Source organism: Hyperolius riggenbachi, chromosome 1 (genome assembly GCF_040937935.1).
Source record: "Hyperolius riggenbachi isolate aHypRig1 chromosome 1, aHypRig1.pri, whole genome shotgun sequence".
Classification (NCBI taxonomy): Eukaryota; Metazoa; Chordata; class Amphibia; order Anura; family Hyperoliidae; genus Hyperolius; species Hyperolius riggenbachi.
In genome coordinates, this window is record NC_090646.1 from 635935164 (window position 1) to 635951107 (window position 15944).

At 47.4% G+C, this 15944-nt stretch overlaps 1 protein-coding gene across 1 annotated transcript in view; it reads left to right on the forward strand.

Annotated features, from left to right (window-relative positions):
* The window catches only part of LMAN1 (lectin, mannose binding 1), a 78862-nt gene that overhangs the window by 16549 nt on the left and 46369 nt on the right, over window positions 1-15944 (forward strand). The window contains exons 2-6 of the mRNA XM_068251263.1: window positions 925-1079; window positions 2854-2961; window positions 11023-11084; window positions 14555-14654; window positions 14754-14877. Coding sequence (XP_068107364.1) covers window positions 925-1079; window positions 2854-2961; window positions 11023-11084; window positions 14555-14654; window positions 14754-14877 — 549 coding nt within the window. The remainder of the gene's footprint in view (window positions 1-924; window positions 1080-2853; window positions 2962-11022; window positions 11085-14554; window positions 14655-14753; window positions 14878-15944) is intronic.

Sequence of the window (15944 nt, forward strand, 5' to 3'; positions counted from 1 at the left end):
CAGTAAAAATGTCACCATGTGATAAATGTCAGAATGTAAATCAGAGATTTAAAAGATTTTACAATGGGCAAACACTAAAGCATTTATACATAATTATTGTAAAAATGAAGCACTTTTCTTATTACATTATTTTCACTGGAGTTCCTCTTTAAGCCTAGTTTTTGGGCCCAAAAAAGTGACCCAAAAGTGTGGGTCTCGGCTTTTACTCAAGTCACTACCAAAGTGCAACTCCCCTGAGTGCTGTGCGGTGACTGCTGTGGTGAAAGATGTGCATGTAGATGAGCAGGCTGTGGTCAGGCCTCAACTATATGTGCTGCTTGGCCTCTGAGCTGGCTGGTACAAGTTGGTACTCCCTGTGCTTAACCCTCTGCATTTATTTTGACTATTGAAACTCACCAGTGCATTTCCTACCCCTGGCTTATACGCGAGTGTCATTTTTTTTTCCATTTTTTTTTTAAAGGTAAAAGATGTGGGGATGGCTTATACACGAGTGTATATATGGTATTCTGCTGCCCTGCCTAGTGTTTCCATCTCTCCTTCCCTTAGGTTGTAAGCCTTTGGCAGGGTCCTCCCTTCCCTACCATAGTCTACAGGATCGTGTGCTCCTTTCCTATGCCCACCTCATTCTTGTATTACTGGCCTACCTAACCAGCCCAACATCACATGATCTTGTATCTTGTACCCGGTTTGCCTTGTATAGCTTTTTCCTATGTTGTATAACCTTGTTACGTCTGTCATCCTTTCCATCGTTGTATGTATTTATTGTCCAGCGCTGTGTAATATGTTGGTGCTTTATAAATACAATAAATAATTAAAAAGTTGTAATTGGCAGCATCCCATTGATGATCCCTGTCTAGAGAAATCTAGTTGGACATCTTTGGGAGTGTATCCTCGTCAGTGACCAATCGCATCTCTGCTTTTCAGATGCCATTCCCAGCGCTGATCAGATTAGAATTACGCCATCGCTGAAGAGTCAGAAAGGGGCCGTCTGGACAAAAACCGCTCCGAGCTTCGCCAACTGGGAGGTGGAAGTGACTTTCCGGGTGACTGGAAGGGGCAGAATCGGCGCTGATGGCCTGGTAGGTTTCTTGTTCATCAATGTTTCATCAATGTATGAATACTAGGGGATGAGCTTCAGATTTCCATGGAATTCCAATTTCGGAGTTTCCAATCAGAAATCGGCTTTCCTCAGTGGAAATTTGACTGTGGAAATTGGAATTCCGCTGAATACTGCATTACCAAGACTCAGAAATTTTAGGCCAATCACAAAGCTTGGAAGCAGTGAGCCAATCGGAGAATCAATATTATCCCACCGAATGTTGCATTACTGATGCCTGGTGTGATGCAATTTTCCGTCAGATTGTTGGTCGAATTGATTATTTCTGTCAGGTCCGATCTAATTTTTAAATGTTTTTTTTCTGATCGATATCCTATAGAATATCGTATGCAGTAGCAGTGTTAGGGGCTCTTGCCTAAGAACTCCTTACTGAATAGATGTTGGCTAACTGAACAGGAAGAGCTGAGATTTGAACCTTGGTCTCCTGTGTCCAAGGTGGTGACCTTTAACCATTACACTGTCCAGCCACATAGCATTAAGTGAAAAATAATTTCAAAAGCGATGGAAATAGCTCAGAAAAATGCAGCAAAACTCGATAGCAAAAACTCTCTGCGAGTCCAATTTCCGGTACGCCCCAGCCCTATAGAGTGCAGTCTGTTTGGCTTTTAAAGAGACTTAAAAGCTTAAAAGATTACCTGTTTTTAATAGGCAGACCTCTTCATCATTAATGGCATAGCTGAAACGCAGCTATCCTGCGGCAGAATGAGGCCTTAATCACGCCAACATTACGGGGCTAAAATTAATACACGACTTTCCAGGTTGTGGATTTCGCTGTCCGGGGAGGCAGAGCTTAGCACTGTAGCTCTGCCTCCAGTCCAGTCAGTCTCCGCCTCCTCCTCGGTGAAAGAAGACTAAGAGGGGCGGGAGGAGGCGGAGATCCTTGGGGATTGATGCGAGTAGAGCAGGAAGCAGCCCCGAAATTTGCCCCGGGGATTTCGGGGTGACTAAGGCCTCATTTTGCCGCAGGAATGCGGCATTTCAGCTATGCCATTAATGCTGAAGAGGTCTGCCTATTAAAAACAGGTAATTTTTTAGGCTTCAGACTCTCTCTTTAAGGGTGCATATAAACACATGCAACTTTGATTGGCCAATCACTGACCAACTTTACCACCGCAGTGTATCATGGGAGCCAAAAGATTTTGAATGTTGTGAATAGATTGTGTAGGTAAGCTCTCATATTATACAGAAGTGGTATAATTAGATGTGTACCAGGCTCTGGTCTTACAAACCTCTGCTTGTGAGTCTCTATACACAGGATGTGGTGCTTACTTAAAGAGGAACTCCAGCCTAAACAAACATACTGTCATTAAGGTACAGTAGTTATGTTAATTAAAATAGATAGGTAATATAATCTCTTACTCACCCTGTTTTAAAAGAACAGGCACATGTTTGATTTCATGAAGGCAGCCATCTTTTTGGTTAAAAGGAGGTGACGGAGCATGAGACACCGTTCCAACTGTCCTGTGTCCTGATCACCTCTTCCAGTTGCTAGGCAACGTGAACAACATAGGAAATCCATTCATGCTTTGCACAGCATCAGGGAAAAAAAGCTGGGCAGTTTTCTTTGATGGGGTGGAGCTTAGCTTTTGTGCAGCTAAAAGTGAGGCTTAGATAAGAAAAACAAAGTTCTGATGCTGTGAAACTGTTAAAGAAACACCAAGCCTTTTCAGTTCTGCTGAGTAGGTTTTTAGTCCGGAGGTTCACTTTAATGTATGCTCTTATGTTTCCCCGCACAGGCTATATGGTACACGGCAGGCCAGGGTCTGGATGGCAACGTCTTCGGCGCCGCCGACATGTGGAACGGCATCGGCATCTTCTTTGATTCTTTCGACAACGACGCAAAGGTTTGTTTGCTTTTGTTGTACTTTGATATATTCTCCCCACGTTCCAAGTTACACTCGCCCTGGATTATGGCGTTTACTTAACCAGCGCTGATTACATCAGGCCAGTTCCTGTTCCATCATGCCCTGTTACAGTGGAGTTTGCTGAAGCTTAATGATGCATGAAATTAGATAAGATCCCGCTTAAAGCGGATCCGAGATGAAAAACTAACTATAACAAGTAACTTGTCTATTTATCTTATCTAAAGTTGAGATAGTTTACACAGCAAATCTAGCTGCAAACAGCTTTAATAGAAAATTATTATTTCTTCCTGTGATACAATGACAGCAGCCATGTTGTTTGTAAACATTACACAGAGGCAGGCTTATCTGTATCTTGAGCAAAAAAAAACGTAATCCCCCCCCCCCCCCCCCTCCTTCCTCTTCCCCCTCTGCCTCTGAAATCAATGGCTAGTAACACCTCCTCCTCCTGCCCAGACTGAGCTCCCATGAGCCCTTGCTACTGCCAAGGCTCTCTGAAAACCTGTGTGTGGCTTGTTTAGTTTATAGGGAATTAGAGTATTAAAACAAAAACAAAGAAGTATTTGGCTTGAGGAATGCCCTATAAACAATAAGAAAGGAACACAATTATGCAATGAGTAAAAGTTCACCTCGGATCCACTTTAAATATCTCACACTGAGTCGTGCCGGAGGTGATGCTTTTACACCGACTCGCGTATCGCAGTCAATAGTCCTCCTAGAGGCCTGAATAGCGCCGCATACCTTCATCAAAGACCGTTCTCTAGCGATCGCGCCAATAACGCGGCATTCTATTTTTTCAGATGCAATGTTAAGTGTTGAAAAACTGTATTGTGTCCTTTTTACACTTTCTGCACTCAGTTTATAAAGATCTTGTTTATCGTTAATAAAAGCATTAAGGAAAGTCGATGTATAAGTGAAGTTAACTGCTGCAATTAAGCTTTTCCCATCAGTCTCTGTGGCTTTGGTATGTTTCTGTTGAATGTAAAACATCTAAATATTGGCTGTGGGCTTTGTAAGTCGTCATTCAGTACAATAACGTATGTTTATCGGTAACGGCCTACAGAGAACACAACAGCTGTGTAGTACAATGCGCTTGGCTGTATGGAATAGTTGAATCCGCATTGTGTGTATGCACCCATTGCAGGTTGAAGGCCATGTATTGTGTTTTTAACTTTTTCTCCGTCTATCCATACCTTCATCGTATATTACCATTATTATCATTCCATTAGAAGTAATTATTGTTATTTGAATGCAAAAGGTATATTTGTTCGCTATGCCCTGATCAAATTTTGCTTTTGTAATGCTAATACAAAAGCTTCCATTTGCATCAGTCCTAGGTCAAAATAGCAATCTTCAAATCTAGTATTAGGAATGTATAAAAATAGCTAAGAGTAATAATCTTGACAGGTTAGATTGGTTTCGGTGCAAATATCACTTATTTGGCGACGTCTAGAGTAACCCTTTAGTGTCTATGGCAACAGTTATATACAGTACATTGGGACTACAGTGTTGAAACATAATCTCTTGGATCTATTCATGGGATAAATCAACTTTAAACTCAACGGTAGCGTTAATTTTTCCATTGATTGACAGGTTGATTTTGTTTTGCAATTAGGTGGTCTTGTTGGCATTGGGCAAGAATATAGGTTTTAGTCACAACTGCTATAGTTTGTATTTAATACAAGTTAAGAGGCCCGCCTTTTTAAAAACGACTACACTACTAACATGTATGCTATATTGGAGTTTTGAGATTCTTTATATGGCATGGGAACTGTGTCTCCTAATGTACATGTTACATGCTATTGTCCGTTTTCCATCTTATGTACAGATGTTTATACTTAACTGATATGTTTAATTAAGTCGATTTTTCTTTCAGTAAAGAATATAGAAAAAAAAGGCCCACCCGTTAATCGAGGGCTAGGCCTCGGCCGCAACACCCATTCCCCACACACAATGCCTGCATGGTCGCAACACCCATTCCCCACACACAATGCCTGCATGGTCGCAAATTGCACGCATGAATGGGCATGCACACGCAGCTATGCATGCCGGTGCCCGTACGCCTCCGATGTCTAAAGTCCACCCACGTGGCGTGCGTGTGTGCGAGGCACAACGCATGGACACGGGGACGCAGCGACAGTCATTTTATTGTATAGGATTTAATGTTTATATCTCAGTAGAAGAATCCAGGGGAGGGGTGTTCTAAACCTGTAGTGCCCATTATTTCAGAGAGAAGAGGGCTTACTTTATTAAATACAGTCTTATTGGGCAGGTCCATCTCGCATGTATGGTATGTTGGGCCTGGTACACTAAACCATGATAAGATTGCTGTGTGCTGGCTGTGCACAACAATGTAACTACCACTGGTACCGTACCGCGAGATGCCAGATTAGTGGATCCAATTTACCTAAAGGCCCGCATACACACTTGATTAAAGTTGGCTGAGACGGCCGATAACGATTGCCTCAGCCGATAATCAGGCGTGTGTACAGCACCCCCCCCCGACTACCAACCGCACAAGCAATCTGCCCGGCGGATCTACTCACCCAATGGACGGCCAACAGATTCATCATATTCGCTTCCGTGCGTATTTGGAAACGCGTATGATGTGGTGAAACGCAAGAACAAAAACAAATGGAAGGGAGCACCAAATAAAAGATCAAAAAATGGCGTGCTAAAGTCCAACCCCAGTGCCTCCTGGGGAGCATCAACTGTTAAACACAAAAGGACTGGCACCGCCGTGTATTAATATCTCTTAATTTTATAAAATGGCTGCAGTGACGGACCGCTGATTCGGGTGAATACCCTTTATCAAACTGCTTAAAGCCCAAAAGCCACAGTGAACCCATACACCTTAATATACACCCACGGCAGTGGGTGGAGACCCAGGGGCGGACCTGAGAGACCTGGAGACCCAGGAGCGGACCTGAGAGAGACCTGGAGACCCAGGAGCGGACCTGAGAGAGACCTGGAGACCCAGGAGCGGACCTGAGAGAGACCTGGAGACCCAGGAGCGGACCTGAGAGAGACCTGGAGACCCAGGAGCGGACCTGAGAGAGACCTGGAGACCCAGGAGCGGACCTGAGAGAGACCTGGAGACCCAGGAGCGGACCTGAGAGAGACCTGGAGACCCAGGAGCGGACCTGAGAGAGACCTGGAGACCCAGGAGCGGACCTGAGAGAGACCTGGAGACCCAGGAGCGGACCTGAGAGAGACCTGGAGACCCAGGAGCGGACCTGAGAGAGACCTGAGAGAGACCTGGAGACCCAGGAGCGGACCTGAGAGAGACCTGGAGACCCAGGAGCGGACCTGAGAGAGACCTGGAGACCCAGGAGCGGACCTGAGAGAGACCTGGAGACCCAGGAGCGGACCTGAGAGAGACCTGGAGACCCAGGAGCGGACCTGAGAGAGACCTGGAGACCCAGGAGCGGACCTGAGAGAGACCTGGAGACCCAGGAGCGGACCTGAGAGAGACCTGGAGACCCAGGAGCGGACCTGAGAGAGACCTGGAGACCCAGGAGCGGACCTGAGAGAGACCTGGAGACCCAGGAGCGGACCTGAGAGAGACCTGGAGACCCAGGAGCGGACCTGAGAGAGACCTGGAGACCCAGGAGCGGACCTGAGAGAGACCTGGAGACCCAGGAGCGGACCTGAGAGAGACCTGGAGACCCAGGAGCGGACCTGAGAGAGACCTGGAGACCCAGGAGCGGACCTGAGAGAGACCTGGAGACCCAGGAGCGGACCTGAGAGAGACCTGGAGACCCAGGAGCGGACCTGAGAGAGACCTGGAGACCCAGGAGCGGACCTGAGAGAGACCTGGAGACCCAGGAGCGGACCTGAGAGAGACCTGGAGACCCAGGAGCGGACCTGAGAGAGACCTGGAGACCCAGGAGCGGACCTGAGAGAGACCTGGAGACCCAGGAGCGGACCTGAGAGAGACCTGGAGACCCAGGAGCGGACCTGAGAGAGACCTGGAGACCCAGGAGCGGACCTGAGAGAGACCTGGAGACCCAGGAGCGATCCTGAGAGAGACCTGGAGACCCAGGAGCGGACCTGAGAGAGACCTGGAGACCCAGGAGCGGACCTGAGAGAGACCTGGAGACCCAGGAGCGGACCTGAGAGAGACCTGGAGACCCAGGAGCGGACCTGAGAGAGACCTGGAGACCCAGGAGCGGACCTGAGAGAGACCTGGAGACCCAGGAGCGGACCTGAGAGAGACCTGGAGACCCAGGAGCGGACCTGAGAGAGACCTGGAGACCCAGGAGCGGACCTGAGAGAGACCTGGAGACCCAGGAGCGGACCTGAGAGAGACCTGGAGACCCAGGAGCGGACCTGAGAGAGAGACCTGGAGACCCAGGAGCGGACCTGTTTCTGACATTGTCAGATCTGACAAGATTAGCTGAATGCGTGTTTCTGGTGTGATTCAGACACTACTTCAGCCAAATAGATCAGCAGGGTAACCAGGCAACTGGTATTGAGGAAATAAATATGTCAGCCTCCATAGTCATCTCTCTTCAGTTGTGCTTTAACCCATTTGATCCACACAGCAACACCCACATAGATGGGGTCAGGAGTTATACCTCACAGCAAAGTCTGATGGTGTAGAGGAAGGATCTTGCAGTCGGTTCAAGGTGCATTAACTATATGCACTGGTTAGTGAAACTGGTCCAATTCACTTAAAGTGGACCGGAACTCTTGCGCAGGACAGAAGGAAAATATAAAGAAATTGCACCCTGTGTATATTTTAGAGAGTTTAGCCTCTCTAATTCCCCCTCATCAGCTGTGTGTATCATTTTTTTTTTTTTTTTTTTTTTTTTTTTTTTTTTTTTTTTGGTGTAAAGGTTATTGTGCTGTTGTGTATCTTTTAGAGCAGAGAGGAAGTTCTGAGTTCAGGTCTGCTTTAATCAGCATTTTTTAATACAATCCTATTTTTTTATTCCAATTTAAAAAACATATAGCGGCATGCAGTACTTTTTTTTTTTTTTTTTTTTTTTATCTGAATCAAAAATCGGATTGTATAATATAAAATTGGAAACGCATGTAGTGTGCAAGAGGCCTTATAGTGAGGAACTGGAGGCTGCAAGCCATCTCTGGACTGGTTTAGGAGATAGAAATCTATTTAGATCAGTATCCTTAGGTGCCTTTCCCCCTGGATGAAAGCCGTATACCAGGGGTCTCAAACTCAATTTACCCGGGGGCCGCAGGAGGCAAAGTCAGGATGAGGCTGGGCCGCATAAGGGAGTTCACGTGTCCCCGCCGCAAAACGAGGGCTGCAGAGCCCCCAAATCGCCCCGGGGGCAATCCGCCGGCATTTCCTGGAAGGGGCAGAGCTTTCAGCTTCAGCTCTGCCCCTCCTGACGTCAATCGCGGCGGATCACCGCCTCTGCCCGCCCACTCTAAACATAAAAAAAAAAATTGGGAAAATAGGAAAAAATGCCCGGAATCTTCATACAGCCATATTACGGCTGTATAGCGATCCCTGGCCAAAGCGCTGCGGCTGCGTATGGACCCCCTGGAAACTCTGTCAGGAAATGTATTGCTCTTTCTTTTGATACATGTAAAATTACACTACCGTTAGGCTTGCTACTAAAAGTGACATTTACCGCATTTAAAAGTATACTATTTTCCTTCGAAACTTTAAAATCGATTTTCTCAAGAACTATAAGGTCTTTTTAAAAAATAGTTTTTTCCTCTTATTCCTAATGATCTCCTTAACATATCCTGCAAATTTAGGGTTTCTAGCATTTAAGGTGGATTTGCTATTAACCATTAAAGTCGGCGGGTTTTTAAATGTGTATTTTTTTCCTTTGCAACTTTAAAATCGATTTTCTCAAAAACTATAAGGCCGATTTGAAAAAATTTTTTTTCCTCTTGTAGCTACTGGGGGCCCCTACAAGCTCTGGGGCCCTGGGGCCACAAAATATTGTATCGCGGGCCGCAAATGGCCCGCGGGCCGCGAGTTTGAGACCCCTGCCGTATACAGTACAGCTGTGTATAGAAGCCATTGCTCCTGCTTTATCGCTGCCTAAAAGCCAGTAGCTGTCCAGCGTGAAGCAACATCAGAGTGGTGACATCGCCTGTAACCTGTTATTAGCACTGATCCACCAGCACTACCCAAGCGTAGTCACAGAGGAGGCTTATTTAGCTAACCCCTTCTTCCCATGATGCCGCTGAAGGAGGGTTAGAGTGGGTCCACACTAGACCCAGTTGCAGGACGGACACTGCAGTCTGGATCAGGGGAAGTACCCACCGCACTGCAAACTGATGTAAGTGCATCAGTTTTGCATCAGTTTCCGGTCAGGTTTTTCCCTGACAGAAAACGTCTCCATCATTAGGAAGGAGTGGGAGGATTTTTTTGGGCCAATCATAAAGCTCAGGCTATCCGTTTTAACATCCGTTTTTTGCCTGTGGAGCTGGAGATGCGTTTTCTCATTACTTTCACTACCCCTGCGTGTATCCGTGGTCCTGATCCGTTGCGTGAAAATGCAGCAGATCCGGACCTTCCGTTCAGGTTTTGAAAACGGATCCCCGCAAACGCAGACGGATCCGTTTTTTACTTGGGTGAGGCTGGCTGCTATTTTGAACATTAGTATCCGGGACTCCGTTTTTCATCAGGTTTGAAAAACGCAGCCACGGATACGTTTCCGGACCTAGTGTGGACCAGCTCTAAATGAGAGAAAAAAAATAAAAATGCTGAAGACTTACGATGCCTAGAGCACAGTAGTAGTTATGGTCAATTAGATGCAAGTAACTTCGAGTTGATGCAAATGTATGCAAATTTATTCAGCTTGAAAATTAACATATTGAATTTTTTTACCTCACCATGATTTGATTTTTTGCATTTTCAAGCTGCATAAATTTGCATCAACTCAGTTATTTGCATGTACTTGACCATCACTTCACACCGGCAAACTTGGACTGGATTTTTTTTTCTGGAAGCAACAAAAAAAAAAGTTTCTTCAGGTGATCACAATCCGTGGATCAGTTTCTTGCAAGCTTTCAGAGCCTCGGTGTCTTCTCCAGGAGGGGGGGGGGGGGGGGGGTGTTCAGGGTTTTTTTTATTTTTAAAAGCACTTAGTGAATGGCAGTTGCTCCATCCAACTGCCAAAATAGCCTGCAGCGAGGCTTTCCAGCCCTAAGGCCCATTTAAAAACGGGCGCTAGGCTGTGATGGCTCATTTTGCTCTGGAAGAAATGTACTTCTTATTTGTGTATTAAATTTTAAGATTTTTGCGACAGTTCCTCTATAAAAAGATTCTGAAGCGAGATTTAAAATCGCTTTTTAGCTTATATTCAACATGGGCATGTTTGCCCCTGCTAAAACACCGCTATCGGCAGAACGAGAGGTCTTTACGCACCAAATCCCCCCTGCAAAATCCACGACTTTCTTGGTCGTTGATTTTGCTGCTCATTGAGGCAGAGCTTTCGGCTGCAGCTCTGCCTCCATGCGCGTCTATCTTCGGCGGATCTCCGCCTCTCCCTGTCTCAGTGAAGGAAGACTGAGAGGGGCAGAGAGAGGCGGCGATCAGCGCTGATAGATGCACATGGAGGCAGAGCTACAGCCATTAGCTCTTCCTCAACAGGAAGCACTTCCTAGGCGCCACGGAGGAGATTTGGGGGGTAAAGACTCCTCATTCTGCCGCTGGATAGCGGTGTTTTAGCAGGGGCAAACATGCCCATGTTGAATATAAGGTAAAAAGCGATTTTTAATCTCACTTCAGAGTCTCTTTAACAGTGCTATTACCATATATACAGTACTCAAAATCGAATACCTGTCTCTGTGCTTGCCTTGGGTAATTTTGGGTATCCTTTAATGTATGCCACACATTGCTCATAGGCCTCCATACACACTCATCCATTTGTACTTCTCCCCTTGGCGTCTGCACACAGTACTCAGTGTTTACTTACTGCTTGCTTGTTTGCCAGCTCCATTTGGAGCTGTTTGCTTTAGACAGATGGCAAATCTCACAATCCTGTGTTTCTCTGCAATACAGAGCAGAGAAAACCTAATTTACTGTGTTTTTCTTTCTTCTGCATTTTGTAGAAAAACAACCCGATGATCTTGGTGGTGGGAAATAACGGCAAGCTTATGTACGACCATCAGAAGTAAGTGTTTGTTTATTCCTCCATGTCCCTTCCATTGTCTCTGAGCATATTTTCTTCTACACAGAGATGCCAGCACTGAGGATTTATCATGGCCGCTCCAGCCCAGAGCTGAGTACGGTGCTAAGACAACAATGTGGGATCTGTGTTCTCTGCCAGTGAGTTAGTAAAGTACATTGCGTACCTCTGTGGTTTCTTCCAATGTGCTGTTACATGGAAGTGACCTAGGAATAGCCCTGGCAGCTATGGGGTCCCGAGGCTGTTTAATGTCCTCTTCTGCTTCTTTGCCCAGCGATCAGCAGACACTCACACCAATGCTATGTACACACGCTGGAATCAACTCGGCTATGATATAAACCAGAAGCTAGAATGACTCCAGCATGTGTACAGCAGCCTCCAGACATCGGAATCCCGCGGGTGGGGGAGAGGGGAGAACAATGCGATTGGTTGTCTGAGATTGCAAGATCTTTAGCAATCTCAGCCACCCAATCGTGTTCTCCCCTCTCCCCTGCAGCAATCTGCTCTATAGTGCGCTGCTCATTCTCCCTCCATAGAAACAGATGTGTCGCTAGCTTGGAGGCTAGAGGTACATCTGTACAGCGCCAGCAGAGTACTGGGGAATGAATACTGCTCCCTGCTGGGCGACAGAAATCCCCCCATATGTGTATAGGCTAAGCTAAGCTCAGCACTTCAGAGAGTAAAGCTGCAGGAAGTGCGGAGTTTGGGACAAGACCAGTGCTGCCATATAGGCAAAGGGGGCAATTGCCCCAGGGCTCCCGATCTCTGCAGGGGCCCCATGCGCCGCCGGACCCTGCCAAGTTGTCTCTTACACTGCTCCTTGGGGCCCTACACATTAGCTGTATACTCGCGTGTCAGCGGCGGTGACTGCACCGTCTGGCCAGTCTTCAACCACACTGTCCTCTTCTTATGTGTTTATACATAACGCGCCGGATAGAGAAGAGGCGGACAGCATGGCTGAAGACTGCCCAGACAGTGCAGTCGCCAAGTGAGTCAGTGATTGCAGCTAATGGGCTGCAGGGGGGCAGTGGGGTAGTGTCTATCTGTGTTGGGGGGGGGGGGGGGTTAGAGGGCCCTCCACTTAAAGGACTTACGAGGCGAAATAGTCAAAAAAAGTTAAATACCTGCATGAAATATCAATGCACGGAGGGCGCCATCCGCGCCCTCCGTGCCTTTCCGCCGGGTCCCAGCAGCTCAATGTGCTCCCTGGGCCGGTCCCGACCCCGCAGCCCGGGTCTCCTTCCTCCACTAAGATGGCCGCCAGGGCTGGCCGCGGCTGTGCAGTCCGCATATGCGCGAGTGCGGCTGTGCATCTCTAGGGCCTCCCCCCCCCCCCCCCCCCGATCCACGCTATAGGCCGTCTCCTGTTACGTGGATCGGGGGGAATGCCCTAGAGCTGCGCAGCCGCATATGCGGACTGCGCAGCTGCGGCCAGCTCCGGCGGCCATCTTAGTGGAGGAAGGAGACCCGGGCTGCGGGGTCGGGACCGGCCCGGGGGGGCACATTGAGCTGCGGGGACCCGGCGGAACGGCACGGCGGGTGCGGATGGCGCCCTCCGTGCATTGATATTTCATGCAGGTATTTAACTTTTTTTGATTATTTCGCCTCGTAAGTCCTTTAAGATTGCCTTGTGGCCCCTTGAAATGGCCCTGATTGGGGATGCCAGGAATCACTTCCTGTGTCAACTAGACCTCCACCTGCTGTATGTTGGACACAGTGTCCACTGTGGATAGAGCTGACCCTTCCATCCAGTACTTGCATTTAAAGGACACCTAGCGTGAGGGGGATACGGAGGCTGCTAAATTTATTTTCTTTTAAACAATGCAAATTGCCTGTCTACCCTGCTGATCCTCTGCCTCTAATACGTTTAGCCATAGACCCTGAACAAGCATGCAGATGAGATGTTTGACTGAATTTGCCACATGCTTGTTTCGGGTGTGTGACTAAGACACTACTGATGCATGAAAGATCAGCAGGGCGGCCTGCTAACTGGTATTGTTTAAAGGAAATAAGTATGGTGGTCTCCACTTCAGGTGTCCTTTAAAAAACAACCTGCAGAGGTCAGTACTCTTGTCAGTATTTCCTGGCATAAGCGTACAACCGTAGTTGCAGTAGCAATACCCCCTGCCTGCTCACCTGGTATATGCCAGTCTGTGCTTGCAGCAGAGTCTGTATTATATAATTATGTGGTTAGGCACAGGGCTTGGCTGACTGGAGTCATGCTTCTGGCTGTGTACCCGTCAGGGCTGTAGAGTTGGAGTGATGGAGTTGGAGCAATTTTTGGGTAGCTGGAGTCGGAGTGGTTTCATAAGCTGAGGAGTTGGAGTCGGATAATTTTTCTACCGATTCCATAGCCTTGATAGGGCTGTGGAGACGCAGTCGTAGCAATTTTTGGGTAGTCTGAGACGATGGTTTCATAAACTGAGGAGTTGGAGTTGAATGTTTTTGTACCATTTCCACAGCCCTGGTACCAGCGCATCCATATTTAGCCTGCGGAGGAAAAGATGAGAAATGCCGGCACTGCTGTAAACTGCTTGTTTATTCATAACACATAGTGCAACATCGTGGATTCAAATTTCATGCATATTGAGAACTAACATACCGGTTTGCTGGTGAAGCTGTGCGGTGGGTGCTGGGGGATGAGAGCTAGAGGAAGCGCATCTGCGCGAAACGGCTGTTAGGCTCTCATCCCCCAGCACCCACCGCACAGCTTCACCAGCAAACCGGTATGTTAGTTCTCAATATGCATGAAATTTGAATCCACAATGTTGCACCATGTGTTATGAATAAACAAGCAGTTTACAGCAGTGCCGGCATTTCTCATCTTTTCCTCCGCCTGCATATGAGGTCTATCTGAGCCTGAGCATGCTGGTCTATCTGCATTGCACCGGAAACCTGGTCTGCACCCCTGCAACCCTCCCTGCACTCTTAGCTGCAGTGCCAGCACCTTTCTATCCTACCTTCCTCCATATTTGGCATGCATGAGTAAGCTCCGTGTATGCCCAGTAGAACAATGTGCTTGAGCGGCTTCCCTCCACTGGGCATGAGCAGACCAAACATGCACATGCCCAGTCCGGATGTGTATGGCAATGAGAAATGTATTAGACTAGCTCTTATTGAATATGTTTAGTGGTACACTGCGCAGGAACGATGGTCTGCACAGGAGGATTGGGGACACCTCTGTACCATCCCAAGGCTCACTAATACTGAGATATTCCATTACCCCCCCCCCCCCCCTTTTTTTTTTCTTCTGGTAATAATTGCCTTCTTTAAAAACACTTTTTTAATTCAGTTTTGATGTGCTACAGAATCGAGAAAGGCAGTTATTAATTTAAATACTTCACATTCTTTGAGTTGAGCCAGTAGCATGTATATTAGATTCAATGTCACTAGTTACTAGCGAGGTTGTCTGTATAACAGAGGCACAAATAACCAGCTCCTCCTCTTGTGTGCAGTGACGGCGCCTCACAAGCGTTGGCCTCTTGTCTCAGAGATTTCCGGAACAAGCCTTACCCGGTACGAGCAAAGATCACCTACTATAAGAAGACTCTGACGGTGAGTACTGCCTGCTGGTCCGCCCCACTGGCCTCTGTTATATATAGAACTTCTCTATCTTTTCCTCTGACACGTCTGTCTTCTCTCTTGTTCCCCTAGGTAATGATTAACAACGGCTTCACACCTGACAAGGACGACTATGAGTTCTGTGCCAAAGTGGACAACATGGTGCTTCCCCTGCAGGGCTTCTTTGGGATCTCTGCGGCCACAGGAGGCCTGGCAGGTGAATGCTCTCTACGGAACTCTGGGGCTGACCTATCAAAACAAAGTGGAGAAAACATGGAACAGTTGTCCAGAATAACAAATCAGAGTTGTTTGTTTCACGGAATAGCTGGAGCCTGATTGGTTACTTCGGGCAACTCCTCCTCTTTTCTTCCATGGACTCTGCAGTTGACTTGATAAATCTCCCTCTGAAGTATTCCTTTTTTTAAATTGATCTCATTTATGAGGTAATTTTTTATAATTAATCTATGAGGCAAGTTTAATGTTGGCATTAGCTGAAAATTGGTTTCTGCCCCACCCCAATTAACAGATGCACGCAAATCCACTCTCTCTCTGTCTCAACTCTCCTCCTCCCTTTCTCAGCATAACAAAATATTCCCCTACCCCAGGGGTGTCAAACTCAATCACATAAGGGGCCAAAATCTAAAACCTAGTCTAAGTTGGGGGCCAAATCACACCCTTTCACACTGGCGCGTTGCATTGGCCTGGTTTCACCACAGGCCAACTCCACACCATTGAAAGTCTATGGGGCCTTTCACACCGAGGATTTGTGTCAGAAGTGATGTAATCGCCACAACCCCGTCACAAGCGCATGCCTACGCTACAGTCGATTCACGCAGCGACGTGCGGACGAACCAGATATCATGCAAGTCTATGGCGACACATACTGTAAAAAAAAGTTCACGCGTTAGCGGTGCGCATGTGCAGAAGCGTTTTTTAGCAATACACTTCCGCGCAATTCCTTTCTTCGCCCACAGGAAGTGAGTGCTAGAGTGCCTCAATTCCTTCAAGGCCTGTTGCCAGACAGGGATTACTGCGTATTAACGCAGTAATCCCCAAAGGCTGCTTTTTGCCGGTGCGTCCCTGGCACCGCACTAAACCGCCGGTTAGTAGTGTGAAACCAGCCTTAACATTTATTGAACAGTCTTAAATTAGGTGGTGTAACTAGTGATGGTGGGGGGGGGGGGGGGGGCAGCTCCTCTCACTTCTGCAGTGTAGGGCAGTGGAGCAGTTCATTATTAAGGGCTCGTTTCCACTATTGCGGTGCGGCATCGCCTGGATTCCACC